Source organism: Colossoma macropomum, unplaced genomic scaffold (assembly GCF_904425465.1).
Source record: "Colossoma macropomum unplaced genomic scaffold, Colossoma_macropomum, whole genome shotgun sequence".
Taxonomy (NCBI): Eukaryota; Metazoa; Chordata; class Actinopteri; order Characiformes; family Serrasalmidae; genus Colossoma; species Colossoma macropomum.
In genome coordinates, this window is record NW_023494796.1 from 20797379 (window position 1) to 20818949 (window position 21571).

A 21571-nucleotide genomic window follows, 5' to 3' on the forward strand; every position below is an offset into this window, starting at 1 on the left:
GAACAAAAGTAAACTCCTACTAAAAACCTGTCTGGTTTAACACAGCTTCAAATAAGGTGCCTTTAATTATAGAAGAACCTTCAGGCTGAAGGACAGAACTAGAGCACTATTTGCTGTAAATGTGGTGTTTAGAGGAAGGAGGCAGAACAACTTGAAGCTTGGTTAGTCTAGCTAAAGTAATAGCTAATTCAGCCAAGCCAAGTTTTAGTAAATTTAAAAGGTATGTGATCTGTAACTTAATAAAACTTCAGCTAGATCAGCTGACAACTTCATCTTAATTAGCAATTGTGTCTAGCATATACAGATGTATATGCTATCTAGCATATACATCTAAACTACATTCACCTGTTTTAAGTTGTTTTACCGCTCGCTTTCCTTTAAACAGTGCACATAGTACATTGTCATGTTCATCAGACTGAAGGTTTTTCTGTAATCAGAGGCTCATTATTTGAAGCTCTATTGAAATTATGCAAATGACATCATGCTAATACTTATTATTTCTATTATTTTTATCATTCTATCTTCTTTTTATCACTAGGCATGTTAGCATCAGTCAAGTTGATCTATTCCATTTGAAAACACTTTTCAGCATATAGGATAGTTTTAACAGAAAACGTAAGAAAGGATTTAAGATATTCTAAGTTTTGTTTTTTAGAGGAACAACTGCTGAACATCTAAAATATATAAATAATGCACAAAAAGTGCATTTTTCAAGGCACAAGACATATGGTTGCAAATTTAGCCCCAGAGGAATGCATGGTCTAAATGCCTAGGCAAAGGGACATTCATGTAGGAGGGGCCTCCTCTTCATGTCTGTCAGGGCTGGAGATTCAGCCAAAAAAGCAGAGGCACAGAGAGAAAGAAGGTAAAATGTCACCCTGGGAAATATCAACCATGTGAGCAGCCGTCGTCCGCCAATTAACCACTTCACCTTGTCAGAGCAGCACGTCAAGCACCTGTCTGTCTGCATGTTAGACCTTGAAGGCTGCTGAATGCATCTTGGTGACAGCCATACACCCCGAGCACCAGAGTAAATGACGTCTTCACGCACCTCGCCTTCCTCCATTATCTAGTCTTTTTCTTCTCACTTTCAATCAAAGATACGCCTTGCAGCCACAATCATGCTTGCCAACATTATAGGAACGTTCAGTGGAAGGTCAGATATAAGAACAGACAGGATTTAGACTGAATTGTATTGTAACTGTTGCTAATAAAAAAGCTAAAGTTCACAAACACTGAAACACAAAGCCAAATTTAATGGAACCCCTAGCAACAAATCTGTAATGTAACCCAAGATTTTAGAGATCTAACAAATCTTTAGATAATAAATCAGCACTGGTTTGGCAGCAGTACATTTCACATGTGCACTGACATTAACCATGGAATAGACCAATGCCTAGGGTAGGACAGTCGTAAGATACCAATTGTGAAAATCATTAACCTTTTGGTTCCGTATTACAGAAGCTTCTTAAGTCTGAAATCTTATCTGTTTATTCACCATGACAACTTAAGTTGGGATTAAATTTAGGACAGAAGCTTTCACAAAACAACAGTTCTTAAGATATTAATCTTATCCTAACTCAGATAAGAAAACAGCATTGCAGAAACATCCTAACTAGATAAAATTTCACCCAGAGGTATCTTAACTTCTGTATTAACTGGCCATTTCTATCAGTTTATGCAGTGAAATCCACAATGCAAACGGTGCTTTGACTTCTGAAAGTTTTTTTACTAACAGCGTTTTAAAAACCCCAGATGCTGTAGACACGATCTCCACCGTCCTCTCTTATCTTCGTATGTTAATGATGAAAACCCATCAGATAAAACATTACAGTGATGGTGGTGAATAATGAGGAGACAGAGCGGAGCATGTGTCTGTTTATTAGGAGGAATAACGTTGGCGCGCTCGGTTAAAGCATTTGGGAAACTGAAACTGGAGAGTTACGATGCTCTCACAATATTCCCAACTTTGACTTTATCATGCTTTAGTTTAGTTTATCTTTTTAACATTAGTGACGGTAGTTAGCTGTCTGGCTAAATAACCTAATTTTTCCAAGCTTGAGATAAGAAGCTGTAAGATAAAATAAAATTCCTAAATTAAGATTACATTTGCTTCGGTAATACAAATTTTTAAAATACCTCATCTTGACCTGTCAGATCTTAACTTCTTAAGACAAAAAGATAGGAAGTTACTGAAATACAGCCCCAGATCTGTCCAAAACTGAAACCAAACCCATCATGTATACATGCAGGACGAGGCAACGTATTACTAGCGTAATAAAAAATTTAAGAAACTACTAAGCCTGCAGCATCATGGGGACCTTATGGTGATCCCTGGAATGAGATCATGAGAGCTTGTAAAATATTCAACAAATGGATGGAAGTAGGAAGGACAGTTTTAACCAGAAAGCCTACAGTTATTAATAGCCAGGATCACCAGCCCACAGAGACTGGGTTACCCCAGAACGCTATGCTAATACAATGTTATGTGTGAACCCCTTTTTAGCTTTGCACACTTCTGGCAGAGGTTGTCCATAGCAATAATCTGGTATAAATTTTGTAGTTTTACCTAGGAGGGATAAAATGAGCCCAGAGGCTGTATAAGGTAAGGACTAGCACACTAAGGCTGAGCTGGTTAAGGAGGCTATGCTAATATTCCAACTGTGTCTTAACTAAAAGCTTTGCTGGTCTTGCACATTTCTGACAGAGGCTGTCTTCAATAAAAGTCTGGAACAAGTGATATAAGTGATATAAGATAAAAGTGATGGTCACACTGCTCAGGATGTCTCTCTTTCTGGCACCTTTCTGTGTGGAATTAAATGTGTAAACACAGCCAAATCAGCTAATGAGCAAAAGTAGGTTTTAAATTCCATATTAAAAAAAGACACAAATTTATGCCAAACACAAAAAGGTGCTTTTATCTGTTTTTTTTTCTTCTTTTTTTCTACTCTTCCTTCAACACACATTTAATTCATTTTAATCCACTTACTGCAGAAGCGTAAAATAAGCTTTGGGGAATTTTTGCCATGACTTTTAAATAGAAATATTTAAATGCTGTTAATGAGTAAAGTTGCTTACGGTGAGGAGCTATTTCAACCCGGACCAGTGAGAAATGATGAGGAGAATTAAAAGGCACCGCTTTGGAATGGATTATTTCCTTCGGGGGGAGAAGGAGGGGGTGGGGATAAGTTGAGACCGAAATCGAGCAAGCAGTCAGATATGCACAATGGGTATTTAAAAAGCATTTTCATGAAAGCAGTGCTTAGGCAAAGAAGCAGAACATGCAGATATAGTGTAGAGAATACTTTCATTGTACGCAGACACAGCTGATGTTAAGAGGCTAAGGCCAGTATGCCTAATAGGCTTAAAATGAGAAAGTCAGGAAAAATGACACATTTTTAGTGCCTTTTACGTCTTCCAGCGCTACTGAAAACAGAGATGGCTCAAATGAAATACAAAACCTCTTTCTTTTAGGCCACAATAACAGTGTAACTTGTCTTTTAGTCTGAAAAGCACAGAATTCAAAGCAATAACGAGTAACGTCAGAAAGAGTTTACCCCAAGAACATTTTAAGAGAAAGCATCATTTCTATTATCAAAATTGTAACCCTTGGAGTGACTGTTGCTGTTTCCCTGTATTTGTTACACTGTATAATTAGTTCTGTAATCAAATACATTTATATTCAGTTTACATTTAGTATCAATAGGTTTGATGCATTTCATTTTCATTTTTCAGGATGTATTTCTGAGATTAGATATATGATAATCCACTTGCATAAAGAAGGAGAAAGTCAAAGGAAAATAAGTGAAAACACAGGAGTTTCCAACACTGGAGTTGATTAAAAGATGCAGAGGAAATGGGCTCTTAACAACCGTGCAAGGCCTGACAGACCACCAAAACTGTCCCCATCAGATAAACAGAACTTAAAGCTTTCATCTTTGAGAGAGAGGAGAAAATCAAGCTCCACTCTTGATTCAGACCTGAAAAAAATCCACAGGTGTTTCTGTCCATCCTTCCACTGTGAGAAGACAGCTCAACACTATGAATCTGGAAGGACTCAACACAGCTCAACACTATGAGCCTGAAAGGATGTGTAGCTGTGATGTGGATGTGTAGCTGTGTAGCTGTGAAGGCTTTACTGAGAAAAGATTTTTTTTCACTGAGATGCTGAGAAATAAATAACTTGTATTTAATGACTGATTTTGACTGACAATTAAAGAAGGGTTGACTGAAAATTAAAATTGGGGAGGTCTCTGATACTTAACTTTACAGTAACTTGTAGGAGAAGGAAAAATGTTACTTAACTTCATTGTACAGTAATAAAACAGTGTATTGCCACCTTTGCTGTCAAAAGTTATTAAAAAATAATAATAAAAAGATCAAAAAAGAAAGTTTTGATATGACACCAAGGATATGACTAAGGCATTCCTGCAAATGAAGGTGCCAAAAAGGGTCTTGTAGTGATACCTTAGAAGAACCATTAAAACCTTCAGTGAGATGTGTGAGTGTGAGGAATCTTTTTAAAGTTTAAAGAACCTTGTATGTAAAGATGTAAAATGTAAAGATTCTACACCAATTAAAGATGTAGGAAACTCACATTCAAGTAAAGAACTACTTAGGAACCTTTATACTGAAGACTGTAGATGATGAATTTATACCTGTCTTAGCTAGTGACTCAGCAAACATGACAGACCTTCGGTCTGAGTTTTTGTTGTTTGAGTTATGGTACATGCGTCTCCCTCCCCACCAGCTTAACCTCTGCACAATTGCTTAAGTGGAGAAAGAGAAAGTGATGGATGCCCTTGCGTGACTGCCATTTGGCCCAGCTTGGATAAAATCACCATCATGTACAGTACACAGGAAAACACTTCTAACCTGGCTGCTAACTGCAGAATCAGTCATATGAGCTCATGTCCGCCAAAGGTGTCTGTTTGTATAGAGCCTGGTGATTATGGGGCGGTATTTTCTCTCTGTCTGGACACACTCGGGCATTAGCTCTATCCACCACGGTGAACCATATGACAGCTGGAGAACCACTGCAGCCTTCCAGACTGAGCAATAACGTCAACCGTAAGTCATATTTTCAATCTCGCCTGCCCTAACGACAGGGTAATTCCCCTTCCCTGCATGAAGATTACTCTAGATGTGTGGGACAAGAAGTGAGAAAAAAAGAAAGAAGCCATCAGCAGGTTGCTATTTTAGGCCTCAAGGACAGGCCAAATATTACAGACCGATATGTGAACAAATCATCAGTAAAGTGGAGTTTCGATACAGCTGTTGGGCTGGTCACCTTCCTTCTGCACAACACTTATAAACATAGAGGTTCCTAAATGTTTTTTGGAAGTACAGTTCTAGTAAAAATATTTAACTGGTTTATAACCTTTACATTATATGGAGGTTCTTTAAACTTTAAGAATCCCTAATTTTTTGGAACTGGAGCTTTGGTGTACTACCATGTTTTTGATCACTATATAAAAGAAGATCTGTGCTGCCTTTACTGTTGGATGCACTGTGGTAGCTTCTAAACAAGTGGAACAAAATGAAGATGAGTGATCTTAGTAATTGTTATATGCAAGAGTTTTTTTCACAAACAGCACGTTTGTAACACATTCGACTTTGTTAAATTATGTTCTTAACATATCAAATTACACCATTACAACAACATTAAAATCATGCTATTAACAATAAAGAGATGAAATAGCAGAAACACACCGGCTAAAAATGTCCTTACAGCTAAAATATGTCCTTGCACATCTTATTTAAAAAAAATATTCTTCATAGATCTATCCACTGAAAGGTTCTTTAAGGAACCAGAAGTTCCTTATTCTTTGTTAAGGTATTCTACAAAATGCATACTAACTACTGGCATGGAAGATATGACCTTTAGACAAAGAAGAGACAAAATTCAGGTATGGCCATTTGAGGTTGGATGATGTGCTATGGGCTGCAGAGGCTGGACCACAGAAACATTAATACTTAAAAGGATCTTTACTGATCCTGGTACTAATCCTCAACATTAACCTAAATACATTAACCTAAATACAGACTGGTTCCATCAGCATCAATACTAATCTTTATTGTCAATGCAATAATGAATGCAATGTTTTTATTTGGTACAGGTTTCACTCAGGTTGTTTATATTTAAAGACAATTTACAATGAAAGATATTTGAATGTCTGGATTACACATATTCTAAGACCTATATAACTATACGTTTAGATCCTTAGATTATTAGTTTATACACTGTAATACTTTTATATACTGTAAAACCTAATACCTAATCATGACTAACTAATGATTTCAAAACAAACTGAAATGTAAGTAAAATAACTGTGGCTGTAATGTGTACATTTAAAACTGAACAGTATAACAGCAAAACGTAATGTTTTGCTCTTACGGCTTTATGTCAAAATAAGAAATAGGACTATCGCTACATCTGCTGGAAACATGTCTACTTACTTTCTACAGCAGTACTGCAGAAGAGATTTAGAGTTTTTTGAGTTTAGATGCTAGGAAAACCTCCTTCTGTTAATGTATCTTGAAGGTGGGAGGAATTTTTAAAAAAAAAACTACAACTGCTTTGGTGGATTTTTGTGGACAGGCTGTTAAGATTATGTTTAGATTTTCCTTAGCTGATGAACACAGAAGGAAAGTAGATAATGTTATGTCTTAATGCATAAATGTAGAAACTTTCGTATAACTGTAGAAACTTTCCATTACAATTGGATTAGAATGGATTACTCAAATGGGACAAATGTATCATCAGATGAGGAGGGCTACTGCCTAAAAGCTAAAGTTAGCAAGGCAGCTGGCTATCCAGATATATTACCTCAGTCTGACTCCTTTTTTCTGACTGAAAGTGTACAAACTTGTCTCTGGTGTCCATTTTGGTCTGAATAAAGATAGAATCTGTGATTTCTTTAGAATCCGTCCAACCTGGTGACTGAAGTAGGAGTTACACTAATGCTAGCCTGGTTGAGGAGCTGTCTGAGGAGTGATGCTGAAAGTCCTGTATAAAACTCTTCACTCATCACCCCACAGTACTATAGCTTAGCTAACACCTCTCTATAACACCTTGGGATAAAAGGATTCATGAGCAAACATGTTAAATGCTCAAACGAGTTTTAACACCTGAAACACTGTCGACAACTCAGGTGTATGAATGTGTAAATTAATTTTAACATTCCTGGTAAAAATTCACACCTACGAAGGTAGTGTGAACACTTTTTTATTCTTTTCTCTCACTCTCCCTCACTCCATATGTAAGGCTGTGTGCTTGTGTGTTTGTCCAGCTCTGTAACTTGCTGAGCAGGGAGTTCAGTGTGTTTTAAGCCATTTCCGCTCTGTGCGAAAGATCAGACTGGTACTCTAGTCCAGCACAGCAGACACAAAGCCAAAGACAGAGCTGCTGCTTTGTTTGATCTTCAGCTCCTTCACTGCAGTCTTCTCACCACTTCATCATCTCTGCCTCTTTCTCTTACGCCCAAAACAAAGAAACTCATTGGCATTTCAAGGAGGTTTGGCTAGCAAAATAGCCTGGCTACTTCTGGCTATTGCCTTCACTGTAAAAAGTAATGCACTGATTTTACTTGATTCAAATGTGCACATAATTTCCACACAAACAAAATATATTACATTAACACTATTAGTGACAAAACACAACATTGTATGGATGTAATTATGTGGATGGAAATTATGTGTATAATTGAATCATGTAAATCAGTCCAAGAACCACTTACTTTGACAGGAAGGGTCCATTTGACAGACATGTAAAGCAACCCACCACAGACCCACCAAACCACCATATTTTTGTGTTGTGTCAGGGCAGAACATTGTCAAACAAAGCTACAACAAAAACATATCTGTGTGAAACAAAGTGGAAAACAATGGCTCAGCATCTACCAGGAAACAAAGTATCACAAAAGATAAGTTTTAAAGACAACAAAAACTCATGTTGTTTACAATATAGAGGCTAAATCTTGCTCCAGAGGTTCATTTGTTGTTGTGTGTAAAGCAACTTGCTGACTAGCTAGAATGTAGCTTGATAAACAAAAGTGTGTTTCCCATCTGACTGATAAAGACCAGTGACTGGCAGTGCAATTACACTGAAGTGCAGAAACACTAGAAAAGTTAAGAAAATCCTGATAGTTGTAGTCATCTTTTGGTGTGTTCAGATGCTTCTTATCTCAATGTGTCTACTGCTTTATCTTTATTATATCCTCCATTCTTTTCAGGAGACTCAGTTTTAGATTTTCAAAAAAAAAAAATTCAAAGAAAAATTTTCTAAATCTCCAAAGTTTAGTCTTAGAAGTTGGTTACATTTTCTGCTCCTCAAGGGCCATTAAAAGATGTTGAGGTCTGGATTCTGTGGTGGTCAGTGTTTTGTTCTGAGAAGCTGCTTCTTTTTTTGATTTGTAAATTTTCTTCTTTTTCCTTTTCCCAGTAAGTGTTTCCCATGAGTGTGTGTGTTTGTGTGTGTGTGTGTGTGTGTGGTTGAGCTCCAAACTCGCACCTTTCGACATGGATTAACGGAGGGAGCTCAGCCTGGCAGCCGCAGCAGCCAAAGAAAAATCTGACACGGTGCCCGAAGATGGCCTGTGAGTGTGTATGCGAGTGTGTGAGTGTGTCTACCTGTGTGAGATAAATTGCCGAAAAATCTAATTTACAATTTTCTCCTTACTCTAAATATAGTCAAGCAGCCAAGGTCTGTTTGGTGTCTGAAGTTTCCCTCTTTACTTTTGGACTGGAGCTACAAGGCATATGTTGCTAACAAGTAATGGAAGGTTATGCCCACTAATTAGCAGGCCCGCGCACAGACATTTTGGGGAGCAGGAGCAAACTGAATATGAATGAAATGTAATTTGAGGCATTTGGCAGGCACTTTCATCCAGTTCTAACTTTTATCTAATAATGTTTGGGATGAAGCAAATGTTATGTGACTTGCCAAATACCTTTACAGGCATCCAAAATAACACAGTTACATGCTGATCTCACCACAGCGGGGAATCAAACCAGCAATCTCCTGTTTTTTTAATGCTGCAATGTGATCTACTTGTTTATTTGATGACTATAAAGAGATTGAGTAAATTGAGTTATGATTCACTTTAAGCAGACTGTGTATTTAAGAGCTCCACAGAGTCTTGTGTTTTTTACAATAATGGAGAAACTGTTCATCAACGCGTTAGCGCCCCTTACTATTAAGATTATGCATGACTGTTCAAAATGACCACATTATAATTATATTTTCATTGCTTTTTTGGCAGGATTTCCAGTGTTGTGGTGATGTGCGCATCTGTGACAAGTCAAAGTTGACTAAAATAAAATTTCTGTGGGTGGCTGACACTATACCAGAGGCGGCGTTTTAGTGATGAAGCTCGTACAACCTGAGACATCCAACAAGCTCCAATCCTGGGGTGAGCCTAAGCTCTACCCCACATAATGGTGGAGAAAATTCAAAATATAATTATTAAACATGCTGTTTAGAAGGGCTCTTGTACAGTCTGAGGGCAAAAGGGAAGGCCGCCGGGGTCTAATCTGTGCACGTGCCTGCTAATTGCATCATTCCAAAGCAACACCTGGAAACCTACATTTTGCATGTATTTTGGTCCATTTCTATAGAAGCAAACTTGTCTTAGCTAATCGACTAGATGTTTGTAAGGGGAAATCTTGTAAATCATTTTTTTTGCCAAACCATCGCTTTAAAGCAGTAACCAGCTTGAAAAATACAAGTGACTTCCTGTAAATGCCTGTGATTTTGCTTACTGACTTATGAAGAGCAGAGAATAGCTGGAATGATATTAAATAGATTCATCTCACTGCTTTCCTTGTCTACTTGTTTCAGTGATGAGAAATGTTTCCTGCAGTTCTCATATTGCACACTCCTTGCTGTACTTACAGAAGCAAAAAACAAACAAATAAATGGATTAAAAAAGAAAATTGAACAATCCTGTGTATCTTTTGCAACTACTGAGAGAGAGAAACAGAGAGAGAACAGCCATAGCAGGTGGGATAAAAGATGAGTAGGATGGAGAAATGTTTTTTTTTTAATCTGCATGCCTTCAATAGACTCCAACCCACTTCAGAACAATAGGGAAACACCTGTGTCTTCTTTCCTTCACTAATTACACTGTTTCACTGCTTACAGCAACACAAGTGGCTTAATCATTATAATAGCCATATAATACATATGTAATAAACATAGAATAGCTGTAATTATGCATATAATAACACTTTTGTGAACCCAAAGGCATCTAATTTGGCTTTTTTGTTCTACTCAGTGTGTCCAAACAGACTGCACGGCACAGCCTTGTCTAATGCTTCCGATTTACTGTAAAGCGGGCTGTCAAACAGCGCGACACTCATTTTCCAGCCAGAATCCGCACTTGTTGATTTCAAACAATAGCGGAACGGTGCTTAGACACAACAGCTACATCAGAAGACAAAACTGTCAGCTCCAGTGTTTTTTTCCTCGTCGTTCGCTACACCACAGTGCCTGACATAAAAGCTTTTTCTTTTTTTCTTTACTCTTTTTCTCTCATCAGTATGAGCTAACGTTGGAGTGTGTGGTTTGAAAGCGCTAGCTGCAGAAGTGTGTGTGAGTGTGGTGTGTTTTGGCTGGCAGTGCTGGGTTCTGTAACTGCCTAAATCACTGTCTCCTCAAAAATGGCAATACAGTGTGAGTGGTTGAAGTGGAAAAAAGACAAAAATACAACAAAAAACAAATGAGTGGACAATGAGCATCAAAGGAGAGAACAAATGTTATCTCTCTATTCCTCTTTCTCCCTTCTGCATTGTTCTTTCAATGTATTTCTCTCTTTGTCTTTAGGTATCTCACTTTTTCACCATCTCTTTCTCTCTCCCTCTCTCTGTCACCATATTTCCTTCTCTCACCACTTCTCTTTCCTCTTTGATTTTCTATCTCTCTCCCTTTCTCTCTTTGACCACATTTCCTGTCTCTCACTGTCCCTACATCTCCATCTCTGTCTTTCTACGCATCTCTCCCAGAGAAACAGAAAGAAAGAGCAACAGAGAGATATAAATACAGACACAATGAGAAATGTGGTGAGAGAAAGATAGAAAAGGTGACAGAAATATATATAAACATATTTATGAGAGACTATATACAATACAACATGAAATTCTGCATGAAAGATTGTGAAACCGTTATAATTTTGGGAATTTCTACATAAATGTGACCTAAAATGTGACCAGATCTTCATTTATATCAAAACAAGAGATAAAGAGAACCCAACAAAACAATAACACAAACAATTACATAATTGTTCATCCATTTATAAATTAAATGTTTTAACATTAAATGACAGCATGGAAAAAACTTCTCTACAGAAACAATGTTTCTGCCTGTTTAATGTTTCCCAAAGACCACCTGGATGAGCCATAAAACTACTGAAATAATGTTATAGATGGATAAGGCAAAAATGAATTCTCATGGCTTAAATGAGAAATGTTATGTTTGGCAAAACCGAACACTGCATTCCAGCATAAAAGGTTCATCCCAACTTTGAAACCTAGTGGTGGCAGTATCATGATTTGGAGCTGTTTTGCTGCTACTGCACCAGGAGAGCTTGCCATCATTTGATGGAGCTATGAAATCCCAAAATTCTTGGGGAGAATGTTAGAGCATATGTATGCAAACTGAACCTCAACAGAAGATGGGTCCTACACAAAGACAACCTTAAAAACACCAGTTAGTCTATAAAGAATGGCAAAAGCAAAGGAAATGTTGCATTTTGGAATGGTTTAGTGAAAGTCCAGACCTTAATGGATTGGAATAGAATTCTACTGGATTTATTTCTATTGGAATAGAAATGTTGAGGCAGAACCTAAGGTGTGGCATTTAAGAAAGCCCACCAGCATCAGAGAGTTGAAGCAGGCCTGTAAGGAATGGGCCAAGATTGCTGCAAGTCAATGTGCAGGGCTAATTAACAGTTATAGGAACCATTTGGCTGAAGTCATTGCTGCCTAAGGGGGTCACACCAGATTGTGAAAGCAGATACTTTTTTCAACACAGACCTTTAATGTTAATTATCTCCATATCTATTGTTATGAGTTAAATGGAGATCTGATTCACAAAATGATAAAGCGTTCACAAACGTTTTAAGCAGCACGTAATATAGAGAGAATATACTATATAGCTTTAGAAATAGAGATACATCTTTCTCTGTTTATACATATTTCTGTCACCATTTGTATCTTTCCCTCACCATGTTTCTCACTATCTCTCTGTATCTCTCGCTTTTTCTTTCTACCTCTCTCTTCTCTCAATATCTCTCTCTCTGTTCAGGGTCAAGATGAATAGTGTGTGTTTGTATGGGAGGGGGTGATGAATGATAATGTTATTTATTGCAATGAATTGAACATGAGCTTGTGCTCTGAGTGTAGTACACCATACTTTCTTCTACTATTCTGCTGCATAATTTCACAATATTTCACTACAGGCCTGCTGATTTCATGCCCCATTTTTCTTTTGCTATGGATCAGATTCCACAGGAGTGTTTGGTATTCAGTGAGCACCATCTCTGCAACTGAGAAAAGCATTATCTCACAACTTACCTCTACACCAGCCTACACCAGCCCTAAAGCTACTCACAAAAATGCAGTACAACATCCTGCCCTGCACATTTTACTGTTTACCTGCTCTAACAGACCTGAGCGAACTAATCAGCTCAGTAAAAAACCATTACTCACATAAGCAGGACAAGGGTACAACAGAGATGGTGAGAGAGAGAGAGAGAGAGAGAGAGAGAGAGAGAGATGGTCAAACAGAGAAAGTCTGGAATATTACTCTGAATCTGGATGTTCTCCACTATGTTTTCAGTAAGCACTAAGAAATGTCAGACGCTACATAGTGAAGAGGGCAGAGTGTGCGACATAGCCATATCTGTTTTGGTCAGGGTGTTCGTCTCACCGGTTTCAGAGAGCAGTTTGATGGACTCCAGCACACGCTCAGTGTAAACGCCTGGCTCATAGTTCTCCATCTCAGCGTTAATGATGTGAACCACACGTGCCGCTCGGCCTCGAATAGCCCCCGCCGTCCTGTCCAGAGTGTCCACATCACCCTCCTGCAGTGCAATCACACACTTATTCACATCCTCCAGGATATGATTCTCTATGAGAGAGAGATAGAGAAAGAACAAGGGGGAGAGAGAGGCATATTTACAAATTCAGCATTATTGCCACACAGAGAAAGCACCCGGAACTATATTGAGAAGAACAACAGAGAGAAGGTGAGACAAAGTGAAAAAGAAGGAAATAGAAAAAAGAGAAAAAGAGAAAGAGATTGAAAGAGAAGTAAGACATATAAAGAGAGAGAGATACATAGAGAAAAACTAAAAAAAAACAAAAAATAGAAGGGATAGATTCAAAGCAAGAAAGAAAAAGAACATAAAGGGAAAGAGAGAAAGAGGAAAAGACAGAGCGAAAGAGAGAAGAAAGAGGAAAGAGTGAGAGGGTGAAAGAGAGAGAAGGAGAAGAGGAAAAGAGAATAAGACTGAGGAAGAAAGAAAAAAAGACAAAGAAAAGGATACAACTGAGTGAAGGAGAACAACAGAAAAAAATGAAAAAGGGAAAGAGAACGAGAGAAAGAAAAGGAAAAAACAGAAGAGAAAGAGAGAAAGAAAAAATAAAAGAGAGGAAGAGGGAGAAAGAAAAGAGTGAGGGAGAAAGAGAGAGACAAAGAGAAAAAGAGGCTGAAGGAGAGAAAGGAAAGATGAAAAAAAGATAAAAAAAAGAGTGAAAAAGAGGGAGAGAGAAAGAGGGAAAAAAGAAAAGAAAAGCAGAGCTGAAGCAGACGTGGTTGCTGATGATTAGAGCTCATGGAGAAACAGATGCGTCCCCAGGAGCGGAGAGATTTGAGACGGTAAAGCAAGTGGATCTGTAGGTGAAAAACGCAGCCTCTTTAAAGATGCACACAAGAGCCGACCTCATTAAGCCCTGCGAGCCCACATCACAAAGAGGCTTTTGCATGGCGCTCATTAGCAATGGAAGCTGGAGCCATCACTTAAAAGGAGCTCATTTTGCCAGCCATTGTTGTGTGCGGCTGCAAACATTTCGACTGCATATAGCCTGAAACGCGTCTTTTAATTAGGTTTGATTTAATCAACAGAGTTGATGCAAGACAGGCCTTCTGAATATTTTAAGACAAAATGGGACACTTTGCACAAAGCAAAAACAAATAAACAGAGGAAAATTTAAACTTCATAGCTAAAGATGAAGAAAAAACTTCATTATGAAATATTTTGAGTCTTTGTGCGTAATGGTCGCTTTTATGCTTGCAATAAAATAAGCAAACTATGCCTAAATGTGTAACTTTTTATCTATTAGTCACCTATTCACTCAATATTTTATATGTGTTACATTACTCTGTGTTCAGACTCCATTCACTGTGGGTCTGTGTGAGCTCTGGGCCACTGCTGACCAAATATTATTTGGATGGTGGCCATTCTCAGTACATCAGTGACACTGAAATAGTAGGCTTAGAGTGGCAGCTCTGTGGTCAGAAACTGACCATTGATGAAGGGCTACAAACTGTGCATCAACAGATGGATTACAGTCTGCACACCTGCAGGGTGGAGCTACAAGGAGTTTCTTATAAATAAGAAGTAGAAAACTTTAGATTAACATAATAATTATTATGGCGAATACTGTAAATATGTCATGTGATTCAGTACGGAGGTGATGCTCGGCGCAAACGCTCCAGTGTATTACTATATTTACAATCAGCACATTTTGAACCAAACTAAAACACATCACGTTTGATTAGGTGCGTTTATACAAACACTAATAATACAACTAAATATTACATTATCTGATTTAGCTAGTTACCAGATTATTCAAGTGGTCATGTAGACAGCATGTTTATCTTAAACTGGATTAAAGCCATTTTGGGGTCCTCCCCACATTTATCTCCAAAATGATGATCATTACTGCTAATGCAGCACTTAATAAACTCATGAGAACAAAATACTAATAAATAAATAAATGAGAATAATAAATGAAAAAGTATTTATATTCAGCACTGTGAAAAAGTACCTATATTCAGCACTGTGAACTGCAAGTGCAATTTTCAACCATAAAAACTCCTTTCATTTGTTTCAATGTCAAACAACATTGACAAAAAACATGACATCCCAAAAAATGTAAATGATGTTTTGTGTTTTCAGACACACAACGGTAACTTATCATTAAACTGGAATCATAATAAAATGTTTCCTCTTCTACATACCAACGAAAGGTGTGTGCATCCAAAGTCTAGAGTCTGCACTTGTAACAGATTTTTTCTGCTTGTTTGAATGAGCATAGTGACAAATATTTAATAATAATAACTGTAACATGTTGTCACAGGCAATAAGTGCAACTTGTAAGAGATGTTTCAGTTTACCTGAAACAGACAGGAAGTCATCGACGGAAGTGATGTCGTCCACGGCCTCGGTCAGAATGCGCACCTGCTTCTCCCACTGGTCTTTGAACACGTCCATGTTATCCTGGGCCACTTTGCTCTGGGGGCGCGCGGCCAGCGTCAGGGCAGCGTTGATCACCTGTACAGACGTGATAACAGGTCAAGGTGACCATAAACAATGTGAAAACTTTTGCTTGACGTCTGAGACAGAATTTTCAAGTTATATCATCTACACTGAAATGAGCAAATACAGTATGTTACCTCAATACAGCTATCGCAAAAAATAATGAACGACAAAACTGTATTGATAGGTTATTCACACATTTAAAGTGTGAATTGAATCCAAGTAAATTCAATGCATTATGTTTTCAGTGCAATGGTATCAGTGGTATCATAGGGCTGAAGTAGTATCAATACACATCTCCAATTATAATTTATATATATATATATTTTAAATATATACATATAATGAACACATTATACTTGTAAATACAGCAATATTTATGTTCTCTAGACATTTTGAAGTAGTGCTGTTGTGATTGATTAGTTCATTTATATTAAAAAAAAACTGCTTATGAAAAATGTCTTATGTCTGAAAATGTCCAGCAGGTGAGAGCTCTTGCTGGTTTACTTGTTGATAAAATGACAAAGGATGCGGGGGATCTGAATTGAGCACATTTTTACTTTTGACAATAGATTATGAAAATTATTTCTGCCAAAAACGAATACTACAAAACAAAACTAACACTAGGAAGCAAGCGTCTTTCTTTTCAGGTACATCCTAATGTCTGTATCTAATCCCCTCATTAATGACAGAGGAAACAATGGTCACTAAATGCTTTATTTGGTTACTTTATTTGTTTATTAACAGAGGCAACACACATTAAATTACCATCAGCCAAATTAGCATCCCTGGACATCCTTCACTGCTGTTTGTACAATCACTCTGTAATAAATTCAAACTGTCTTCTATTAAATTCACCTTGCTACATACAGTAGAGAGTGGAATTGATGGCTATGAATCAAAAATGAATAAAAATGGCAAAAAACAAGAAGTTCTGAAGCATATCCAGCCATGTACATTTGTTCTCAACAGGAGACTTCAGCCCACACTCTACAAGCAGCATTTCACAATGTGTTCTTCTGCCATTTCTCTTTAAAAACCCCTGAAAAATAGCTTCTTGGTATGAAGTCTGCTTTTAAACACTACGAAAATGCTTTGTCCAAAACAACAAAACTAAAAGCAAGCTTGGAGCCACCTGTATTATTCACCTGTGGCAACTTTGTCTATTTACAATACAGGTCTAATGTCTAAGAATGCTTTTTGTGTTTCTGACAGGTGTTGAGGTGGTTGAAGATATGTTACATCAGAAAATTTTCCTTGGCCTTCCTTTCATTCCAGTTTTTTTGGTGAAACATTGTCAAAAGCATCTTCTTTCTTGTCCTCCATTTTACCATCTGTCTTGCTCTTTATTGCTGAGAGGGAGCAGGACCTTATCCACACTTTTCTGTGGGCAGACCTGACCAGGCTTTTTTCATTTTTATAAAAGAAGCGAATCTCTATAGGTGTCCTGGCCTGCTGCTTGAACATGAACACACCCCATTAAAAAAACCTCTATAATGTACATGTTCTGCATCATATATTTTTCCTCAAAGCTTTTGCAGCTCATCAGATATAAGGCTTATTAGGGCAGTGGTTTTCAAACCGGTCTTCAGGGACCCCCAGGCGGTGCGCATTTTTACTTAATCCCTATTCAGAGCACATAGGTATACAGCAAAGCAATGGACTTGCTGGAGACACTGAGGACTGGTTTGAGAACCACTGCTTTAGGGAACAAAAAATAGTAGTTCTATGGCATCGTCCCTCAAAACCACTCTGAAACCTTTATGTTTAGTAATGTGAACCAAACAAGTCCTTATTTTGTCAAATACCATCAATACAGTTTGGACATTATTAGTCATTTCCTTACAACACTGTGAAATATTGATATACAATAACCAGTGATTTTAAGTACATCTCCTTGTATCTACAATCATTGTCTATTTTATCAGCACCACTTAGCATGTAGGTGCACTTTGTAGTTCTACAATTACAGACTCTAGTCCATCTGTTACTCTGCATACTTTGTTAGCCCCCTTTCACAATGTTCCACCACAGAGCAGTTACTTACTGAACGGTGGATCATTCACAGAACTGCAGTGACACTGATGTGGTGGTGGTGTGTTAGTGTGTGCTGCGCTGGTCTGAGTGGATCAGACACAGCAGTGCTGCTGGAGTTTTTAAATACCTCAGTGTCACTTCTGGCCTGAGAATAGTCCACCAACCAAAAATATCCAACCAACAGCGTCATGTGGGCAGCGTCCTGTGTCTAATAGAGTGGACAGTGAGTGGACACAGTGTTTAAAACTCCAGGAGCACTGCTGCATCTGATCCACTCGTACCAGCACAACACACACTAACACACCACCACCACGTCAGGGTCACTGCAGTGCTGAGAATGATCCACCACCCAAATAATACCTGCTCTGTGGTGGTCCGGTGGGGGTCCTGACCTTTGAAGAACAGACTGAAAGGGGGCTAACAAAGTATGCAGAGAATTATGTAGAACTGCACACTTAACAATTATGGTTCTTTAAGGGTCCTTATTAAAGAAAGCGCTTTTATTTAGAACCATGGACATTTAAAGAGCCACTTGCATGATTAAAGGGTTCTTCAGATTGATGGAGAATGTGCTGTAGAAGTTTCTATATGGAACCTTTTCAAAACGTGTTCTATATAGCACCAACAAAGGGTTCTTCTATTGTAACAAGCCTGATATTATAACAACAGAAGAACTACTTTTAAGAAATGAAGGGAAGGGAAGGTGAAAAGGTTATAAATAACTTGCTTCTATTCTGCTCCTACTGATTTCCAAATAATTGTGTGTTGCTTTATTGACTGATTACAGGGAGAAAACAGTAAAGCTAGTAAAGGCCTGGACAAATATTTATAATTTGGAGGAAAAGAGGCTTATGTCCAGCTACTTTTCGTGTTCAAATCTTAAGACCACTGACAAGGAATAAAATATAGGAATAAAACTATAATGACCAAACCACACACAACTTGTGTTGTTATTGTTATGGTAATTGTAAAAATTACTGAAAATATTTAAAATCACTAATATACATTATATTGATATTATTGAAATGTGTACTGTACTACCACACTGAAATTATGCATTATACATTCTTATCAGAATTAATAAATATGAAATGGCATGATCATCATTGGGCTTGATACCATGGTACATTACTAAAACCACAAACCGTCCCATCTCTAGTCCAGGTGTAACAGCCAGATGTAACTGATCTGATATCAGAAGAAAAGGAAAGTGGAGAGGGGGAATAATGCTTTGAAGCTTTTACCTGAGGACACAGGCTGTCTATCTGTGTCGCAGCCATGCGCACCAGCTTCACTCCTTCTTCATTGTTGGAGATAGAGCAGGCGAGATTGGCCACCTGGGCGGGAGAGAAAGAGAGAGCGAGAGATATTGGTGAGATATTGGCTCATCAGGCTGGTTCAAATCCTGCCTGACCTTACACGAACAACGAGGCAGTCTCGGCTTGTGCTTGTGCAAATCCTGGCATTTGGACACGAGCAAATAAACCTGCTGAATCACACACCGTCCACACACTCACTCACACACACACACACACACACACATGAATCCTCTCCCCCTCTGCCATTCATGTCTTCAGCTATCAGCGCTGGTGGGGGATTTCATGGCTGACTTGAGAAGGCAATGTCAGGGCAAAATATGTACAGAGGGTTAGGGCCCGTTCGAGTGTTAGATTGCTATTTGTTATTTCATGGTGTGAAAAAGATGATTTTAGACCCCCAACACGCCCACACTCACTCACACACTCACTTTCCTGTTTTCCTATTACTTTTGTCTTGCTATACTCTTTGAGGTATAACTGCATAATTACATACATAATTAAATGTTCATTAATGTCAGTTACATTTACTTTTGATTTACTTTCATGGCATATGTTTGATTTAGCACTTTCGGCATGATGTGAAAAAAAATAACATAAATCGGATTTTTTTTTCTTTCTGCAGAGCATTGCACACACAACAATAACTTAAGATTGAAATCATAATACAATATCTCCTCTTCTACACAAATGTGGTAACAACTGAAATGTCAGAATCTGCACTTTCAGAAAAAAAATCTGCAATTGTTCCAGTGAATTATGAGTAAAAGGTAACTAATATCAAATTACATGTTTTTTGTATTGTCTGCAATAACCGCTTCTCACTTCTTGACCACTGCTGTTTTTTTTCTCAGCGATAAGTTATTATAAACTACACACCAAATGGTGTTCATAGTTGCTGTATTCAATATTTATTTCAGTTTCCTTGTATTCATCAGGACTTAATTTCTCACTCATTCTAGCTCTGTTCCTCATTCTAGGGACAACACAATTACAAGAAACCCAAAACCCTAGGCACATGCAAGCTGACCTAAACAAATATACAAAAATAAAATATGAAAACGGCTTAAATGTTTTACAGCTTCCTACAAGTTATGTATACTATATCTAAGAAGGTATAGAGTACTAGCATTATATTAAAATCATGGTAACACTTTAATTTAACCCAGCTAAATAACACTGGCATAACCATGCCATGAACTCATCATGGCACATGTTGCCGTGACAGCTTATGACACACTTTTTTGCTAAGCATACTCTAATTAAGCATCATGACATCAAGGATTATGACATCTGTCAAGACATTTAACAATAATGGTAAGATGACACTGTTATATTTCTAGATATAATCTATCAAGACAGCTCATGACAGCATATAATATCTGCCGTAACATATATATGGTATGGTTGTGTCACTGTTACGTAACAGAGTTGAAGCAGTGTTCATTTTAAATATTTATCTGCAACCAAATTTGGTTTCATGTCACTGAAAACAATGATTCCACTCTAATTTATATATGCACTGAGCGACATGGAGAATATTAGTGGGCCCTGTCCCTGTCTCTTCCCCTCGTTGCAGGCATGTCGTACAGGTGAAAGCGGGGCTACATTCTGCTCTGAATAATTTAAGTCGGAAGTCGCGAAAACACAATTACCCTGAAATGTCAGCGGGCGGCTAATTGGAGGCCGTTGAGTTAGTCAGTGCTGATTGGCTGGCTGTGCGGCGGTGTTGCAGGGGAGTCATCCTCGTTAGGGCTAAATATCTGGACTGGGCAAAGGTTCATTACAGGAGTGGCAGTGTGTGGCTGAGCCATTAGTGCCACGTATCGATGCACAGGCAGCGTCTCATTGTGTAATTAAAGTAGCAGATGGCCCAGCTAAAACACAACGCCTCACCGCCTAATTTACACCAGACCAGTGACAGAGACCCTCCTTTCTGAGATTAGCACTCAGCCTGGTGTGTACAAGAGAGAGAAATAAGACTGTTCAAAAGTTTGGAATCACTTGTCATTTTAATATTTAGTATTATTTCATATATAATACTAAACATTATATACTGTACTATAGATTTAAATTCTATAAACAAAAAAGTACCAAAAAGATGTTTTAGGTGTTTTATTTAATATTTCAAGTATTTCTGGGGAAAAGTTAAACAGTAAATACTGTTCTGTAATTGTGTATTTACAATACTCTCTTGCCAAATCATCTGCTTTGAGAGCTGATCACAATATTAGGCATTTTGAGATGTTCTGTTTAGACCTGCTTTTTTTAAATGGGAAAGATGCCAACTATAGAGTGATACCTGACATCAGAGGTCTATTTAAAACTTGTGAAGTCAGGCTATTAGAATTATTTTTTGAATGTGTTGGCGACCCAACAGTTTTTGAAACCAATTGTTGAATAAAACTAATATGTAAGTAAGTGTTATTCTAGGTGGGTTAATGATCAGAAAAACACTAAGTAAAGAAGCACTAAGAAAGAGAAAGAGCGCGAGAAAGCAATTTACTTCATGGGAAAGCTTCTTGAAGGAAAACACAGCCTATTTAATGTTAAAGTGACTCTTACTCACACTACCAACTATTTGAAGGTAAAGCAACCTCCCCTTTCTCATGCCATTCAATCATCCACATCATCCACTCTCATGACATCCAGCGGCGCACAGCAGCAAACTGTTCT

General features: G+C 37.9%; 1 protein-coding gene across 4 annotated transcripts in view; it reads right to left on the reverse strand.

Moving 5' to 3' along the window:
* ctnna2 (catenin (cadherin-associated protein), alpha 2) overlaps window positions 1-21571 on the reverse strand; it is a 550144-nt gene that overhangs the window by 19474 nt on the left and 509099 nt on the right. For all 4 annotated transcript variants that reach the window (XM_036583115.1, XM_036583114.1, XM_036583112.1 and 1 more), the window contains 3 exons: window positions 18824-18916; window positions 15401-15557; window positions 12929-13129 (listed from right to left, as the gene is read on the reverse strand). In XM_036583115.1, coding sequence (XP_036439008.1) covers window positions 12929-13129; window positions 15401-15557; window positions 18824-18916 — 451 coding nt within the window. The remainder of the gene's footprint in view (window positions 1-12928; window positions 13130-15400; window positions 15558-18823; window positions 18917-21571) is intronic.